Below are 15,717 nucleotides of genomic sequence, written 5' to 3'. Positions count from 1 at the left end.
GTAAATGATCCACACCTGAAACAAAATTTAATGGGTTCTTTCCTGGATCGCGTTGTCCCTCCACCAAGTTCAGGTCAATGCGGTCCCAGGGCTTTTAGTGAAATCCTGTCCACAAACAAATCGAAAGACAGACAGGGTATTAAAGACATTGGGTCAATACACACCAATTGAAAAAAAAAACTTAATTCTTGTGTCTAATACTTCAAGCAAACAAAGTAACAAAGGCATCAGACCAACAATGTATTCATCCGTTTGATGCTTCACCTATGTTAAATTGGTAAAAACTCCCTGTTATTACCTTACCTGTCCAAAAGATGGTAGTGATTGCAAAGAAACAAAAACAAAGCTTTTCATATATTTGTTTTTTTTAATTATTTCCTCATACTTTATTTTTAAATAAACAAGAAAGGAAGACCCATTCACATCCCACTCATTAGTTTTCTTCTCAAAATATACTATTGGCAGAACAATCACACTGTAAACAGAGAATGACTGTAACCTTGACTGTCGCTGGACAGAGCAGCGTGATGACCAGTAAAATGACACTGAAGGCTTTTACAATGTCCATAGTAACAGTAGCTGAGTCCATCATGAAGGAACGGTACAGTAGGTGTCTGAGAATGATGCGTTCGTTTTAAGAAACGGGATTTTGCTTCTTCGTGTGTACCGAGTTGGTTACCACAGATACAACACTGACCTTGAGGTGTTTTTTTCATCACTTCATCTCATATTTGAAATCTACATAGAGGGACGTGAATATTCCCAGTAAGTCACAGTAAAAAAAGGGGGGATGCCTCCTCCACCAGACACTGTACATCCAGAAAAACCAAGGACTTTTATGATATTAGAGGATCTGACAAAAGCCCCAAAATCACATTCAATTATAAGTTTGTTCAGTATCCAAGGCGAGAACTCTGAATCACCATGTGTTCCTCCAATATCGGCACCTCACAAACACAGTATTGTTAAGGTTAAGGGTCGTCATGGTTATGGTGAAGATAGTGGAGCATTCAGCAGGTAAAGAGATATTTCTTGAAAAAAAAATGATAGCGACCAAAAACAGACGGAAACACTGGACCGGAAATTTCATGATATTGTTGCTCCAAAACTTCCAGGTTGAGTAGATTAAAAACTGTTTGCCAAGTTTGTCTGTATCGACAAGTAAGTGGCAAAACAAGTTTCTGGAAAGATCATGGTTTGAGAAAGGATAAAGGGTGCACTACTTTCTGAACGGGCACTTTAACATTGGCACTAGATATAACTTTTGAACATAATACACAAGAGATACTGGACTGGGAATGCAGTACGAAGTATAGTCCATAGACTGGTCAGGAGAAAGGTCCTCACCATGTGTCTACTACAGCAGGTTGTCACACTGCAAAAACTCAAAATCTTTCCAAGAATATTTGTCGTATTTCTTGTCAAAATGTCTCATTTCTAGTCTAAACTAATCTCTTTTCACTTAAAATAAGACTCATCACCTAAAAATTAACTTGTTTTTAGATCATTTTCATTTGTTTCAAACTAATTTTCACTTGAAATAAGTAGAAAAATCTGCCAGTGAAAGCAAGTTTTTTGTGCTTGTAATAAGAAAGAAAAACTTGCTCCACTATCAGATTTTTCTACTTATTTCAAGTGAAAATCTGCTTGAAAGAAGTAAAAAGTGTCTAAAAACAAGCTGCTTTTTATGTGATGAGTCTTATTTTAAGTAGAATGAGATTGTTTTGACTAGAAATAAGACAAATATTCTTGGTAAGATATTGAGTTTTTGCAGTGCAAGAGGAGGTGCCCTTGTGTAACATGAAAGCCCTTCAAGATTTTAACTGAACATTCAAGGGAGATCAGAAGTCATGTAAAACTGGATTAGACTGTAAGGCTACGTAGCAAGAGCAGTGAACCGTTTAGAGAAAAATCCTGACTGAACGCCGAACAGCGAGCGTATACAAATATGTCCGATTGGTCCACTGTCTTAAAAACACTGTGATCCGTGTGGGAACGGACTCGGAGTAACAGTCTTTCTTTGAAGTCATGTGTTGCAGCTCCAGCTCTGATTGGTTGGGATGATGATACATTCACTGTCATTGAGCTGAACGGGTGTTTCTGGTAACCTTGCTCCAGATAAAACGTTTTCACATCTTACATTTGGATATTTGGACATTTGGATTCACAATCTCAGTTTTTTTCCCCCCCAAGACATTCATTTCTTTAAACTGGATTTAAAAATGTGGTTGGTGGAGTACGATAAAACCGGACTACTTCACTAAGACTTAGAATAGGGTATCATCAGCATACAGATGTATTTAAACCTTCATTTTGACGACTTTGGTTATTAAATTAGACTCCCCACTACTGATGCCCATGTTGTACCTTCATTGTTCGGATTGATTCATCCGTTAGCTGAACACCATCCTGTCACCGCAGGACTGCTTCTTGTCAACAAATGCAAACCTTATTTGATAAATTGTCAAAAACCAAGATAATATTATACTGTATATTAAAAGTCAGGTCAACCAGAATAAGTTTGTTTCTATCAAGCGCATAAATGTAACAAACGTCCACGTCATCTGGCAGTGAGAGCTAGAAGAAAGACAGAGTAGAAAAAGGTAGAAAACAGCAAGAAAAAAAAATGGTCCCAGTAACGTCACCCAGTAACTCTGTCCTGTAACTCCACCCATCCTGTTCCTGTTGGCAGGTGCTTTTTGTTTTGGCTTGTTTGAACAAAACAAACAATTAAACAAAAACGCCGCTGTGCTTCTTTTGCAGGATTTTCGGGGGGATATTCCATATAAAAATAAAACATATACTTTTTGCTTCTTTTAAATATAAAAGAAAATATATGACGGAAATACGAAAGAGAAGTTCTTTGTTGTCGTAGAAACTGAGAAAATCGAGGCGACTAGCCGATCTGGTCTCCACCACCGCCATGACGCTGAGGTCTCTGTTGATTGGTTGATATAAGGCACATGTGACTACGGTCTCCCTCCGCTTTAGTCCACTTTGTATCACAGTAAAAAACTCCATCAAAACACACCGGCTCCATCCGGGTCAGACGGGCTGTAAGGCCGACAGCTTCACCGCCTGGGCAGAGAGGACAGAAACACAGAGTGAGAGGTTAAATCTGACAAAAGGGAGTGAGAAATTTGTTATATCTGGGCTTAGATGTGGCAAAGTCTGGTTAGTGAATCCACCGCCACCACCAGGAGCAGCTGAACACTGAAAACTTGAAATTGAACACATCAATTTTCTGATTCCAGGGTTCCTACAGCTTAAGCCAAGTTAAATTTAAGACTTTTTAAGACTTTTTTAAAGCCACTTGAAATGAAATTTAAGACCGACTTCACAATAAACACAAATGCAGAAAAAAGAAAAAAAAACACCACATCAATTACATAGGGTTAGGGACAATTTTACCCACTTTCCTATGTGATCCAATGTAAAGTGACTGCTACATGAACATTGGATTGTGTCTCTTTCCAGCTGTCCTTTCAAAATAAATGCATAAAAAGTCCGAAAAAAAAACCAAAAAAAAAAACACTGACTCGGGAGCTGGTGGCGGTGAGAAATTTAGCGTTGACGGCCGCCACTAACTTCTCTATGTCGAAATGTTACCAATTATTTTGAGATTTGAGACTAATTACAACCACAAAATACCACTTACCAAGTGTTAACATTTTCAAGACTTTGAAAAATTGATTTAAGACATTTTAATGCCAATTAAGGCCTTGTTTTTAGATTAATGAATTCAATGCCTTTTAAGACTTTTTAAGGATCCGTAAGAACCCTGTGATTCTGTGAGTGTGGTGAGAATTATAGGTTGCAGAAAACACAAACAAACAGAAACATGTCCTCAATCATCCATCCCCACAAATAAACTGGAGGTGAATTACATTTAGTATTGATTGGTAACTGACGGCACCATCATCTTCATCGTCATCTTCCACCACCCTCAACCCAGTTCAGACCCACTGATACTTGATCAAAGTGCAGCTGGTGAGTTTGCAGCAGTGAGTCCAGCAGGAGAGTTTGCAGATTGTTTCCCTGACACGAGGGGGAGCTGTTGCACCCAGATCTGCTTTATTAGTTTAAAAACGTTTTTAGCTCAATAATAATCTGAGGATCCTGCTGGACACACTGTCACAGACTCATGACAGATTTACAGCTCCGATTACAAAGAATTTATTGTTGGTGTTTCTTAAAGAGTTGTTGTACAGAGGCTTGTGCTACAAAGCAAGATTTAAGGTTATCAAGCTAACTTCAGGTTTAACTCTGGGTTTTCAGTGCTATGATGAAATCTCTGTTGTCAAGATCAATGATCTGTCTTTACTTTTGGATACAGTGGTAACAGAAATTATCTGCGCGTATCAGTTTTTCTTCTTTAATTTGTAATTATTGTAGCCAGAGAGGAAAACCCAGGTTAAGTTTGTAGCACAGGCCTCTGGAGTCAGCTCTCTACTCACTCAGGTCGACCGTGTTGGAACGCGGCCCTATCTCAACAACAGACTAGACTGTAGGAGAGGAGACAAGGTGTTGGGAGGGTTAGTGTTGGGATGCGGCCTGTTATTTTTGGATCGTCGGATCGGTGATGGATGCGACGACAGCGTAGCGTACTGTACCTTCTGCCGGCTCGTCATCCAGCCGCGGATGGTCGGTACGAGGACGGAGCCGAGCAGGATCTGAGCCGGGTGGTAGATCAACAGAGGGACTGAGATCAGAGAGAGGTGCTCGTAGCCCTCGAACACGATCTTCAGCATGGGGATACCTGGATCACACAGACACACACAACAGATTCTGATCTTAAAAAATGTACGTGATTATAATCAAATATAGAAATATAGAAAAAATTAAATTAAATGTCTACATAAATGAAAAATAAATGAATTTCAGGTATGAAAAAATCTATTTTTGGATGTATTTATTCATTCATTTAATTGTCTGTATGCTAATGAGGTAGATAGTCCTACCTTCTGTCTGATTGTTTTTTTTTTAGTAACCATTTCTTTTTGTGTGTCATGTCTTCACTTGATTTTTGGACTAGTCATCCAAAACAGCCTCTTAATCTTTTGTTAGATTGAATTATTTATTCTTTTGTAACTTGTCTCCCCCAAAACTAAGGATGCAAAAGCCATTAGAAAGTTTTCTTTCGCCTGGTTAAAAGAAATTTGAAATTCAAATTCAGCAAGACAACAGAAGACAAGTTTCTGTGTTTTAAATTTATCATCATCCTATATATATATTTTTTTTAAAAGGACACATGGTTTTTATTAACCAGCGTGAACCTACCCAGAGTCAGTGATTTGTGTGTGGAGCAGAACACGATGGCGACGGTGTCTGAGGGGCTGAATCCTGAGCCGGACCTGCACAGGACGTAAAAGCTGTTACTGATGATGTTTGAATTTTGTTTTATCTGTCGGCGAGATAGGAGGAGGAGGAGACTCACCTGGTAGAAAAGGCGAAGGTGAGCAGCATGAAGCTGAGCTGGATGGAGAAAACTGCAGAGAACAGGAGAAAAGACAGATTTCACTTCAGTGTCTAAATAAAACATTTATTTACCTCTCCTGTAGAAACACATCACATGAAAATAGAGAAAATGTTATTTTGTAATTTCACCTGTTGTGATCCTGTTGCTGTAGTTTGTATCTCACAGTCACAACTTCCTGTTTCTGTTATTTTATTTTATTTTTGGTCTCTCCCAAAAAGGGGCGGAGCCACAGGGGGTAAAGACCATAGACTGTAAAAAACATGGACGTAGCATCCTTGACGTCACCCATTGGTTTTTGGGAGTCGTTTTTGTGACTCCAATATGGCGGCCTGAACAGCGCCATGTTGGATTGGCCGGCCGAGACCCCGCCCACTGGCCTCGAAGCAGCTGTCCACGGACCGCTCCGGACCTCACTCAACGTTTCTGCGCCCTAATTGCAGAGAATTTTAAACCTAATTATAGTAAAACGGTAAAGTTAAAAAATAATTCATCCCCCTCAGAGTGTGTGCGGGGGTAGAAACTATCGATTGAGACCAAAAAACATTCTGACACCAGGCTTTTAACATGTTTATTGAGGATGTAAAGCTGGCGATTTTAACATGGGGGTCTATGGTCTCTAAAACTAGAGCGGGGGCATTGTATTGTTGAGTATTTGGCCAATCAGATTACAGATTACACACACACACCCAGACACGCACACACAGACAGTGTACTGTACTGACTGATGAGGACGACCAGCAGCAGGCTGGTGGGGTCCAGCTCGATGTTGGGGTTACTGAAGGTGTCGCAGAAGGTGGTGTAGATGATCATGAGGAGGACGGCGCTGCTGACGGTGCCGAACGGAGGCTTCCTCCGCTCGAGGAACTCCCTGAGGAAACTCCTGCACACCTGCAAACACACACACACACACACACACACACACACACACACAGACACACACACACACACACCTCAGACAGGTCGTCTACACAACATTCAGACGTGAATCTATGTTCGACCTGGACAGCGATTCCTACCTGACCCAGGATCAGAGGCACCACGACCGTCATGAAGAGCTGAGAGAAGATGGAGGAGAAGGGAACGGAGGACGAAGAGCCGAGCTGGAGGAGGAGGAGGAAGAGGAGGAGGAGGAGGAGGAGGAAGAGGAGGAGGAGGAGGAGGAGGAGAACCACCAAGAATTACTGGATTTTCATCACTCACCCATTAAAATATAAAAAGTATGTTAATATTTCAGCTGCTTGAGGTGAAGCCGATTTAATCTTCATCTAAAATGTATCAGATTTTAGAAACTCATATGTTTTGATTGTGTGTGTGAAATGTCTTAAGTGAAAAGGAATTAGAGAAACTAAAACTGTTGGATGAATTCGCAGTAAATTATACAATATTAATATTTCACTGGAGTAGTGGAAGAATAAAGTCGTTTAAAATGACCGAAACATCACCAGGGCCTCGAACAAGAGGTCGGGAAGATAAATACAGAAAATAACACTGACAAGAAATTACAATCTATAAAGAAATACATCAAATGTCTAAAACCGTGATGGATGTTCATTTATAATAACAAATAAATATAAAAAATTATGAAATGAAGATGTTATTTTTCTGAGAATAAATGAATAAATAAGTCAATAAATAACGAGTGTGTGTTGAACCTGAGCAGGTGCGACTTACAAACAGCAGCAGCAGCACTGGAGTCACTACGATTCCCTGCAGAGCACAAACACACACACACACACACACCGTTACAGCTGCGACTGTTCTCACACACACACACACTCACACACACACACACACACTCTCACACACACACTCACACACACACACACTCACACACACTCACACTTCATTCATCACTGTCGTTACGTTTGAGTTTAATTAATTAAAGTTCAGTCACGTTCGTTCAGGCTCGACCTCACGACGACTCACCAAGAAGCTCCCGAACGCCGAGTTGAAGATGGCAGCAGCCTGGAAACACACACACACACGCACACACACACAGTTGCCATGACAACAACGTTACTCCATTGTGTCATCTGCTTTGCTTCGCTCGCTAACGTGTGATGTGATGTGATGTTGAGCGCGCGCGTTACCTCGTTGCCCCCGACGGCCTTGGTGAGGATGACGGCGGAGGAGACCGGAGGGGGCATGCAGCTCACCGTCTGTAACCTAGGCAACCGCAACACCAGGAGGATGAAGAGGAGGAGGAGGAGAGAGGGAGATAAAGAAGAAGAAGAAGAGTCATCATCAGACCTTTAATTTCCTCCGTCCCCCCGTCAGAGGTCACTCGTGAGGTCGGCGTGGCGTTCAACTGGTTTCGCACTTTATCACAGTTTTTGGGTCATTTTTTCATTTTTAATTATAATTTTTTCCAGGGATTAAAAACCGGTCACGTGACCCGTCAGCCGCCTCTTTTCCCGCCTTTTCCCTCTCATCTGAGTGTCGTCGTCGTAGCGACCTGGACATCCTCAGAGACAGTGCCAATCAGTGATTTCAAAGCGCCCCCATGTGGCGTGGAGAGTCATTACACCGAAACACAGAGAAGCTGCGTTCAAGGACATCACGACTATTTGAGCTTCAGATACATTTGTCTATTTTTTCCCCCTCTAGTTAATTCATGACTATTTTTTATTTATTTTCTTTTTATTTTCTTTTTTTTTTGAATGATTGTCTTGTTTTAAATGTGTTTCCTTTTTATTTGTCCAGCACACAACGTGACACAGGGAGAACGGCGTCTCCTCCCATGTGACTGTAAACAAGGTTTTTCATGAAAGTGGCAATAAAATTGAACTGAATTGACTAAGTTTGATTTTCCAGAGGAATATGTATAGTTTTTTTTAGAGTTTCCAAATAAAAAAGACTTTACAATCAACTCCATTCATTCATCATCACAGTTAATGATTTGATTTGAATTGATTTAGAAATTTAAATTGATTTAGAGCCCGTGGAGAGAAACATGAGGAGTGAAAAGGAGAAGGGTGAAAGTGCGCAGGGAAGAAAACCGGCCAGGCAGAGGGTCAAATCGAGAAAGAAATTTTCAGGTTGTTCATAATATGTTTTGTAAAAGGAGAGTTCACTCTAAATTCTGGTCAAATAAGGACTTAAATAACTTAAATAATTATAAAACAAGGTTATGACTTTGGCAGACTTGGATTTTTTTTATTGTTTTGTTTTGAGATTATGTGGGAGGATTATTTTTGGATTATTTTGTTATATGTATTTAGTGATATTATGTATGGATTATTGACATTTTTAACGTGTTTGTTCTTTTGTATGTTGTCATTATCTTGAGTCTGATGTAGAGAATTTACTGTACATCCTGTAACAATATTGTATTTTTATTCAATTTCATTAAACTCACTGTAAACATCTTCATAATGTACTAACAATACAAAAGGAAAAATTCAAAGTTTTTTTATAGGTTATCATGCTGTTATTTTACTGCTCTGGCTGTTTGAGGCCCCTGAACTACAATGAGTTTGACAGCACTGACTTAGAGCAGGAGTTCCCAAACTTTTTTTTAGCCCGCGACTCCCAAAATAACGGTGCCATTGACTGACGACCCGTCCCCACCATCCCCGGAGGTGACGTGCGTGCGCACAAAGCCCACGCACCAATTGACGTATCTGAACACGGGCACAAAGACACAAAAGAACAGAACGGCCTCACAACAAGGAAGTGGTTTTACATAAAGCAGATTAAAGCAGAACAACCTCGGTCAAAGTAACATCCGTGTAACTTAAGAGTTACATGGATGTGCTGTGCAAATTTACATTTTGGGAATTACTGTGTTTCAGCGTTAATCTCTCCTAGATGAGCGAGATGGTTGTATTTTGGAGACGGCCACTTGGAGATCATCTTTGAAATGCAGTTAAAACAGTTTCTCTTAGAATTTAATGAATTATGATTTAACTTATTTCAAATTGTAAAATGGGAATAGTTTTCCGGTTTAATGGATTCATGGTTAGTATATACACCCTTTTTTGGAATTAATGTGTGTACAAGTGGTCAAAATACAAGGATAAGGTCATTTCAGAAAGTAATTTTTTTTTTAATGTATTAACATTACATTATTTAAGGTAGTACTGAAGTACGGAATGAAATCTGAGTGTAGAGAAAGAGTTAAGGGATTTTGCACATCTGTGATGTCTGTCAAATGAGATGGCCTTTAGATTTTCCTCTGTGTTTTCTTTATTACTAAGGGAGCTGTCGTCGTTTTGTTTCTGTTTTGTTACGTATAAATGTATGTTGGTTATGTGTAAATGAGATGATGTGTTCATGTGCATGTTGTGTGTATGTCAGACCCCAGGAAGTATAGCTGATGCTGTTGCTAATTGGGATCCTATTAAAGAAAGAAAGAAAGAAAGAAAAAATCTTCCACGTTTAGATTTTTTGGTTTTATTTTTAATTTTAACTAATGCTTTTTATCTTTTTAACAATTACCCCTAAAAAGCAGTATTTCTAATAATTTTAAGATGTTATTTGATTTCTGGAAACCATCTCGCGACCCCCTCACTTTGGGAACCCCTTGATTTAGAGAGTTGAAGTTAGCAAAACGGTCGTAAAGAAAAAGGTTTGAACAGGAAGCGGCTAAAAGAGATAAAAACTGAGAGTTTCTCCTGAAGCTCGACTGGATGTCGAGGGCGGTTTCATCCACACAGAGCTCCGACTGTGGCCACGGCCGTGAATGGGGCTCTTTCACTCTGTACATTACTCACTGCTCAGGTACAGTGGATAAAGGAGGTCATTCACACACACACACACACACACACACACACACACACACACGCTTCCTACCCTCTGAGCAGCCATTGGTCGATGGCGGTCAGCGCGAGCACTCGGAGCAGCAGCCACACGGCCAGAGGGAAGAAGACGAGTGTGAAGGACTGAACGAACAGATGGAGGCGAACGTGGAGCAGAGCGCTGGTCAGCTCCTAAAGAGACAGAGACAGAGAGAGAGAGAGAGAGAGAGAGAGAATAACACTCCTCCGTCAGAGTTTCTGTGTGTTTTCCATCATGGCGTCAATTCTCCTCCTCTTCCTCACCTCTGTTTTTAGCGACAGGCCGCTGTTGAAGAAAATGAGCGAGACGGCGACGTAGGCGATGGTGATCTCTGGCTTCAGTGGACCTGAGAGAGAGAGAGAGAGAATAGGTTTATTTACCACTGAAACTATGGCAACCAAGAATCTAACAGTAACACATCCCATAGTATCATAGAAACACTGGTAATGTTATTTTTACACTACACCAAAAGATATTATTTCATTTATATATTCACATTTTCCATCTACTTCAATTGTATTTATGGTTTTACATTTCTACTATAACGTTTTTAAAGGGATAGTTCAACATTCTGGCAAAGTGGCCCATTGCCATAATCCCTATAGTCTTATAGCAGTAGGTTCGTTACCTTTAATTGTCGGTGCAAGCTATTTTTAGAACAGACAGAGTTGTTTTAGAGGTAAATGCAGAGACTGCTTGCAGAAAGACTGTCCCTGAAGGCAACGCGCATCAGTGGTTTTGCATGAATTTCCCTCTAAAACAACTCTGTCTGGTAACGTTGTGTTATTATCTCATAGCGTGGTGAATGTGCAGGTCACAACTTGTCCACCAGAGCGTTGTGGAGTTGTTGGATTGTGTATTTGATGAGTTTGATGAGGGAAGCCAAGAAATCCCATGAGCCTCCGTAGCGTAGCTCTGAGCAGCTCACGGCTCTGCTCCACCGTTCTAAAAACAGCTTGCACCGACAATTAAAGGGAACAAACCTACTGCTATGACTACAGGGATTATGGCAATGGGCCAATTTGCCAAAAATGCTGAACTATCCCTTTAAGTCTCTACTTAAAACACACATTTCTTTCATTTTGCATTTCCTGATTTTATCTGAGTTGCTGTTTCCAACAGTTTTTACCCATTTGTTTCTACTGTATACAGCCCTGCTGGTTTTACTGTCATTATAATGTTTCATTTTATCCCCTGTGACTTTATTTTACTGTTTTAACTGTTATCCTTGTTTTTCTTTGTGCTTCCTTTTGATAAGTGCTCTATAAATAAAGTTTATTATTACTATTATAAATGTAAACACTTCTGTCTGAGCTGTGGGAGTTGATTTAAAGCTGAAAATGTCATGTCCCACTGTCACTGCCATAGATATTGCAATACAACCCTGCTGTAAATAACATATACATACAGTATAGATATATTTATCCAGTATTTATTATTTATCCCATTGCACTACTACCTCATTGTTTATTTACTTGTCTATGTTTGTACTTGTACGTGTTCTCTGTTGTATCATGTCGTTGCTCAGTTCCTGTTGCTGTCCCCATGTCTTTTTTATGTGTGTACTGTACAAGTGAGTCAAATTCCTTGTATGTCTACTCTGTACATACTTAAAGCAGAAGTAAGTGATATATTTGTGTTAATATAAGTCTTAAATAGTTATATCTTCCGACCAGAGGTTGCGCTAGACTTTTTCGTCGCCGGTCATTTTGACTGACGGGGTCATAAAAATTCCGTCATAATCTATTTTTACCGGTCACTTTAATTTTTTTAAAATGATAATAATGCCATATTCAATAGCATTCAATTTTAATTCATGTTTAATTCATATCAAGTCCAAACAAATCGAACAGAGGATGCTCCGGAGCAGAGTCGGCGTCAGAGCACATCTAACTGTGGGGTCAGTCAGTGAATGCGGGGGTCACTTTCTGTCAACATCTAAATACAACGTTAGATGACATCATTTTTCTGTCAACAATCAACATGCTAACCCATGTGTTATACCAAAACATCCAAAGGAGCACGTTTTCACATAGGCACCGCATAGCGCACTGGCGTTAGTTCTCTCTCTCTCTCTCTCTCTCTCTCTCTCTCTGTGCCTCTCATTTCTCTTTTACGCAGCACGCACGCAGCCACTGCGCATCACTGAAACAACTGAAGCTATAGACCACACAGCCAGATGCAGCACAAATTCAGACAGGACAAAACCCACTCAGCTTTACGTGTTATAAACAATGCCACGGCGGGCAGAATACATTAAAAGAAGGCTTAGCGTTACCTTTGGACGAGTTGTGCGCGGCGAGTGTGTGAAACGGTGATGTCCTGCCCCCACCGCTCTACCTGTACCGAGACACACCGCTGTGTAGCTACAGCTACGTAACTTAACAGCTGACTACTGTCGGCCCCTCGGACACTGCAGCTGAATCTCGCCCGTTAAATCATTATCGACCGTCATATTTGCACTGACACGACTCCCATCAACATTTAATCCACTTGAAGGAGTTTGAATACTGCGGGAAGCTTTCTGTCTTCTTCTCTGTTGTTGGTGTTTCTGTGTGGCAGCGCTACAGCGCCACACACGCTCCACACAGGCCTGGAGGAGGTACTACAGCGTTCTACTGAGCGCACCAGCCAGCTGTGAGGTTTTTTTTTTTTTTTTAATCTAATTCTCACCGTAGTGACTTTGTGACATTGTATATGTTTTATATCGTTATCCACCGCTCCATTTATTGATTATCCGCCGGCTTCATTGTAAACAAATGCACATGGCCAGACGACCATGGCTGTGAATTGCAATCTGTCAAAATGACGGATGGCCTCAAAATCTTTCCGTCACCGTTTTAAAAAAACGGTCAATGACGGAAAATATCCGGTTAACGCGACCCCTGCTTCCGACAGCAATCACTTACATAGAGTGTTTGGACCGAAACACGGGTCTGTCAGTCACTCTGCTCTGCTGTAAGCCGAGGAGAAAACTTTTATCGTATCCTACAGTTTTTATCCAATGAGGAGAGAGAACGGCATAAAGGGGCGGTCCTCTCTGTGTGTGCAGCCAAGGGACGCGCCTGAATGTGGTGACGTAGGGACGAGGACCAATAGATCCATGACGAGGGCGGGGGCTGCTAACTCCATCGGCTGACAAGACGTTATGGTGTGTTCAAGGCAACTCGTAACTCGTATTTTTCCGACCTGTGAAGTCGTACCAGTTCGATCTGGTACGAGTTCACGGGTCAGAAGTTACGAGTGGCCGTTATAGTGACTTTCACAGGTAAAACAGGTCGGAAAAACACGAGTGGGTTGCCTGGAACGCTACAAAGTCGTAAGTTGTGACTTGAAGCTGTAATTTACGGTTTCAAAAGCCTGCCTGGAACGCAGCATTAGCCAAAACGACCGGATCGCTTACTTCTGCTTTAACTCTGCAAATATATATATTTCTTTATTTCGGACTCTGGGTCCATAGCAAAAACACAACACAAGACATAACACAACACAACAACAGACACACAACACAGACAATAAAAAAGCTAAAACATAGAATAAATAGATAAATAAATCTGAAAAATCTGAAAAAAGCTGCCTGCCGGTCACTGTTGTTATGTCACGAAGCAGGAGTTTCCCAGGAGCACCTGAAGGCAGCACGCCAGTAGACAGTAGCAGCAGCAGCAGCTCAGGATCTTATCTAATCAGCAGCAGGATAAGGATGTGGAGGTGTGTGTGTGTGTGTGTGTCTGTGTGTGTGAAGGTACTTATCAGTCACTCCACACACACACAAACACACACACCTGTCATTTATCTGTATCAGTTTCTGCTGCGGAGCCTCTGAGGTGGAGGCAGGTGAGTGAGTGAGCCACACCTGGATAAAACCCACAGCTGTCTGATTAATGACGATGATGATGATGATGAGGGAGTAAAAAAAAACCAAAAAAAAACCAGATGATGTGAACCAGCTGTGCCCGCGAGGAAGAGGAGGAGGGAGTGACGTCCAGATGTTGACATGAGCTGCTGCTGAATGCAACGTGTCACTACAGAGCCAGGTAACACACACACAGACACACACAAACCACTATGAAGGCGTGTGTGTGTGTGTGAACTCGCGTTACTTCATCTATAACGAGTTCCCATTTTCATAATAATCGTCTATAGCTACATTTTTACAACATGTTTCGCTTTTGCATCAACATTTTCATTGATTTTGTCTATTTTTCTACATATTTACATAATCAATGATACTCTAAATGTACTTCGGGATACTTTCATGTTCATGTTCATGTTTTTAACCCAAAACTGATCGAAAACCAGAACTTGTGGGTCAGTTGTTCTTTTATTTGTTTGTTTTTTATCCCAAAGCTACTTTCGGAACACACAGATAAAAACTAAAAGTATAAAAGTTTGTAGGCTAGTTTATTAAAAGTTAAAAACACACTGGTGATGTTGATTTTTGTTCAGACTCTAGTTAGTTTGTCTCTAACACGTGATGATGATGATGATGAGATAAAGATACAGACAGGACAGGAAACTGATCCAGAGTCTGGTACCAGCAGCAAAAACACACACAGACACACACATTAATACATGTTTAAGGACTTCATTGAACTTCAGTTGTGGTTTAACTCCACACACACCGACACACTCACCTCCCCTGACGCCGACGCTGGGCTTCAGTTTGGCGGATAAGATGACCAGCACTATCCCGATGATGAACCACTCCTTCCGGACCCTCGCCAGCAGGCCCATCTTCCCCGGTTCTCCCCGCCGGCCGCAGCGTCTCACAGGCCGGACTCGAGCTGGACGACTCCTCCGCTGCTTCTGCTGCTGCTGCTGCTGCTGCTGCTACTCCGGAGGGTTTTTTTTTTTTTTTTTTTTTAACTGTCAGAAAACACAAGCAGAACAAACCGGAGCCACTTCCGGACACGTGGTCTTTAGGGCGCGACCGTAAAGGCGGAAAAACAGGCGCAACAGAGTTTCTTCGATTACCGTAATACTGGTAATAGGCCTACATAAGATTTTTTATGGACCCCACAAACTTATAATAACGCTGCTTCTGCTGCCCCTGGAGTTTTGTTTGTTTGTTTGTTTTTACTGTCAGAAAACACAAGCAGAACAAACCGGAGCCACTTCCGGACACGTGGTCTTTAGAGCGCGACCGTAAAGACGGAAAAAGAGGCGCAACAGAGTTTCTTCGATTACCGTAATACATGTAATACATAAGCCTTTTTATTGACCCCACGAACACCGCAGTGAAGTTAGTTTTAAGTTGGATATTTGACAGACACTCGCTCCTTCTCAATAGGCCTACATTAAAAATTCATATAAATTATTACATGTGTTTAAATGCAATAAAAACAGGTGTGTCTCATAGAGGAGGCTTAGCTCTACCATCCTGTGTTGATTTTGAGTCAACAGGTCACATGAATTTTTAATATATTTTATACAGTAAATATGAGTGTTAGAGCTCAATG

General features: G+C 41.0%; 1 protein-coding gene across 2 annotated transcripts; it reads right to left on the bottom strand.

Moving 5' to 3' along the window:
• Nucleotides 1-1,777: 1,777 nt before the first annotated feature.
• On the bottom strand, nucleotides 1,778-15,070 carry slc10a7 (solute carrier family 10 member 7). 2 transcript variants are annotated; one of them, XM_085760268.1, is made up of 13 exons: nucleotides 14,893-15,069; nucleotides 10,522-10,604; nucleotides 10,274-10,410; nucleotides 7,570-7,645; nucleotides 7,406-7,444; nucleotides 7,151-7,186; nucleotides 6,496-6,579; nucleotides 6,202-6,367; nucleotides 5,438-5,489; nucleotides 5,281-5,354; nucleotides 4,614-4,759; nucleotides 4,458-4,505; nucleotides 1,790-3,078 (listed from the first exon to the last, which is right to left on the bottom strand). In XM_085760268.1, exons 1-12 carry the CDS (start codon nucleotides 14,990-14,992, stop codon nucleotides 4,485-4,487), a joined length of 1,014 nt encoding a protein of 337 aa, XP_085616394.1. In that variant the 5' UTR covers nucleotides 14,993-15,069; the 3' UTR covers nucleotides 1,790-3,078; nucleotides 4,458-4,484. The 2 variants fall into 2 exon arrangements, with proteins under 2 accessions (XP_085616393.1, XP_085616394.1); XM_085760267.1 differs by lacking the exon at nucleotides 4,458-4,505 and having other exon boundaries at nucleotides 1,778-3,078; nucleotides 14,893-15,070.
• Between the last annotated feature and the right edge of the window lie 647 nt (nucleotides 15,071-15,717).

The sequence above is a fragment of the Trachurus japonicus genome, chromosome 18, assembly GCF_045865225.1.
Source record: "Trachurus japonicus isolate A0001 chromosome 18, Traja_1.0".
NCBI classification, from domain to species: Eukaryota; Metazoa; Chordata; class Actinopteri; order Carangiformes; family Carangidae; genus Trachurus; species Trachurus japonicus.
This window is presented reverse-complemented; position numbering and strand designations above follow the sequence as displayed.

Bases quoted from the DNA above. Each gene is read 5' to 3' on its own strand.
- slc10a7 (XM_085760267.1), bottom strand. From the start codon at position 14,992: ATGGGCCTGCTGGCGAGGGTCCGGAAGGAGTGGTTCATCATCGGGATA. The intron at 7,445-7,569 runs GTAACGCGCGCG...GTGTGTTTCCAG, and splicing joins AGGCCGTCGGGGGCAACGAG to GCTGCTGCCATCTTCAACTC. The intron at 3,079-4,613 runs GTACAGTACGCT...CTCTCTGCCCAG, and splicing joins GGATGACGAGCCGGCAGAAG to GCGGTGAAGCTGTCGGCCTT.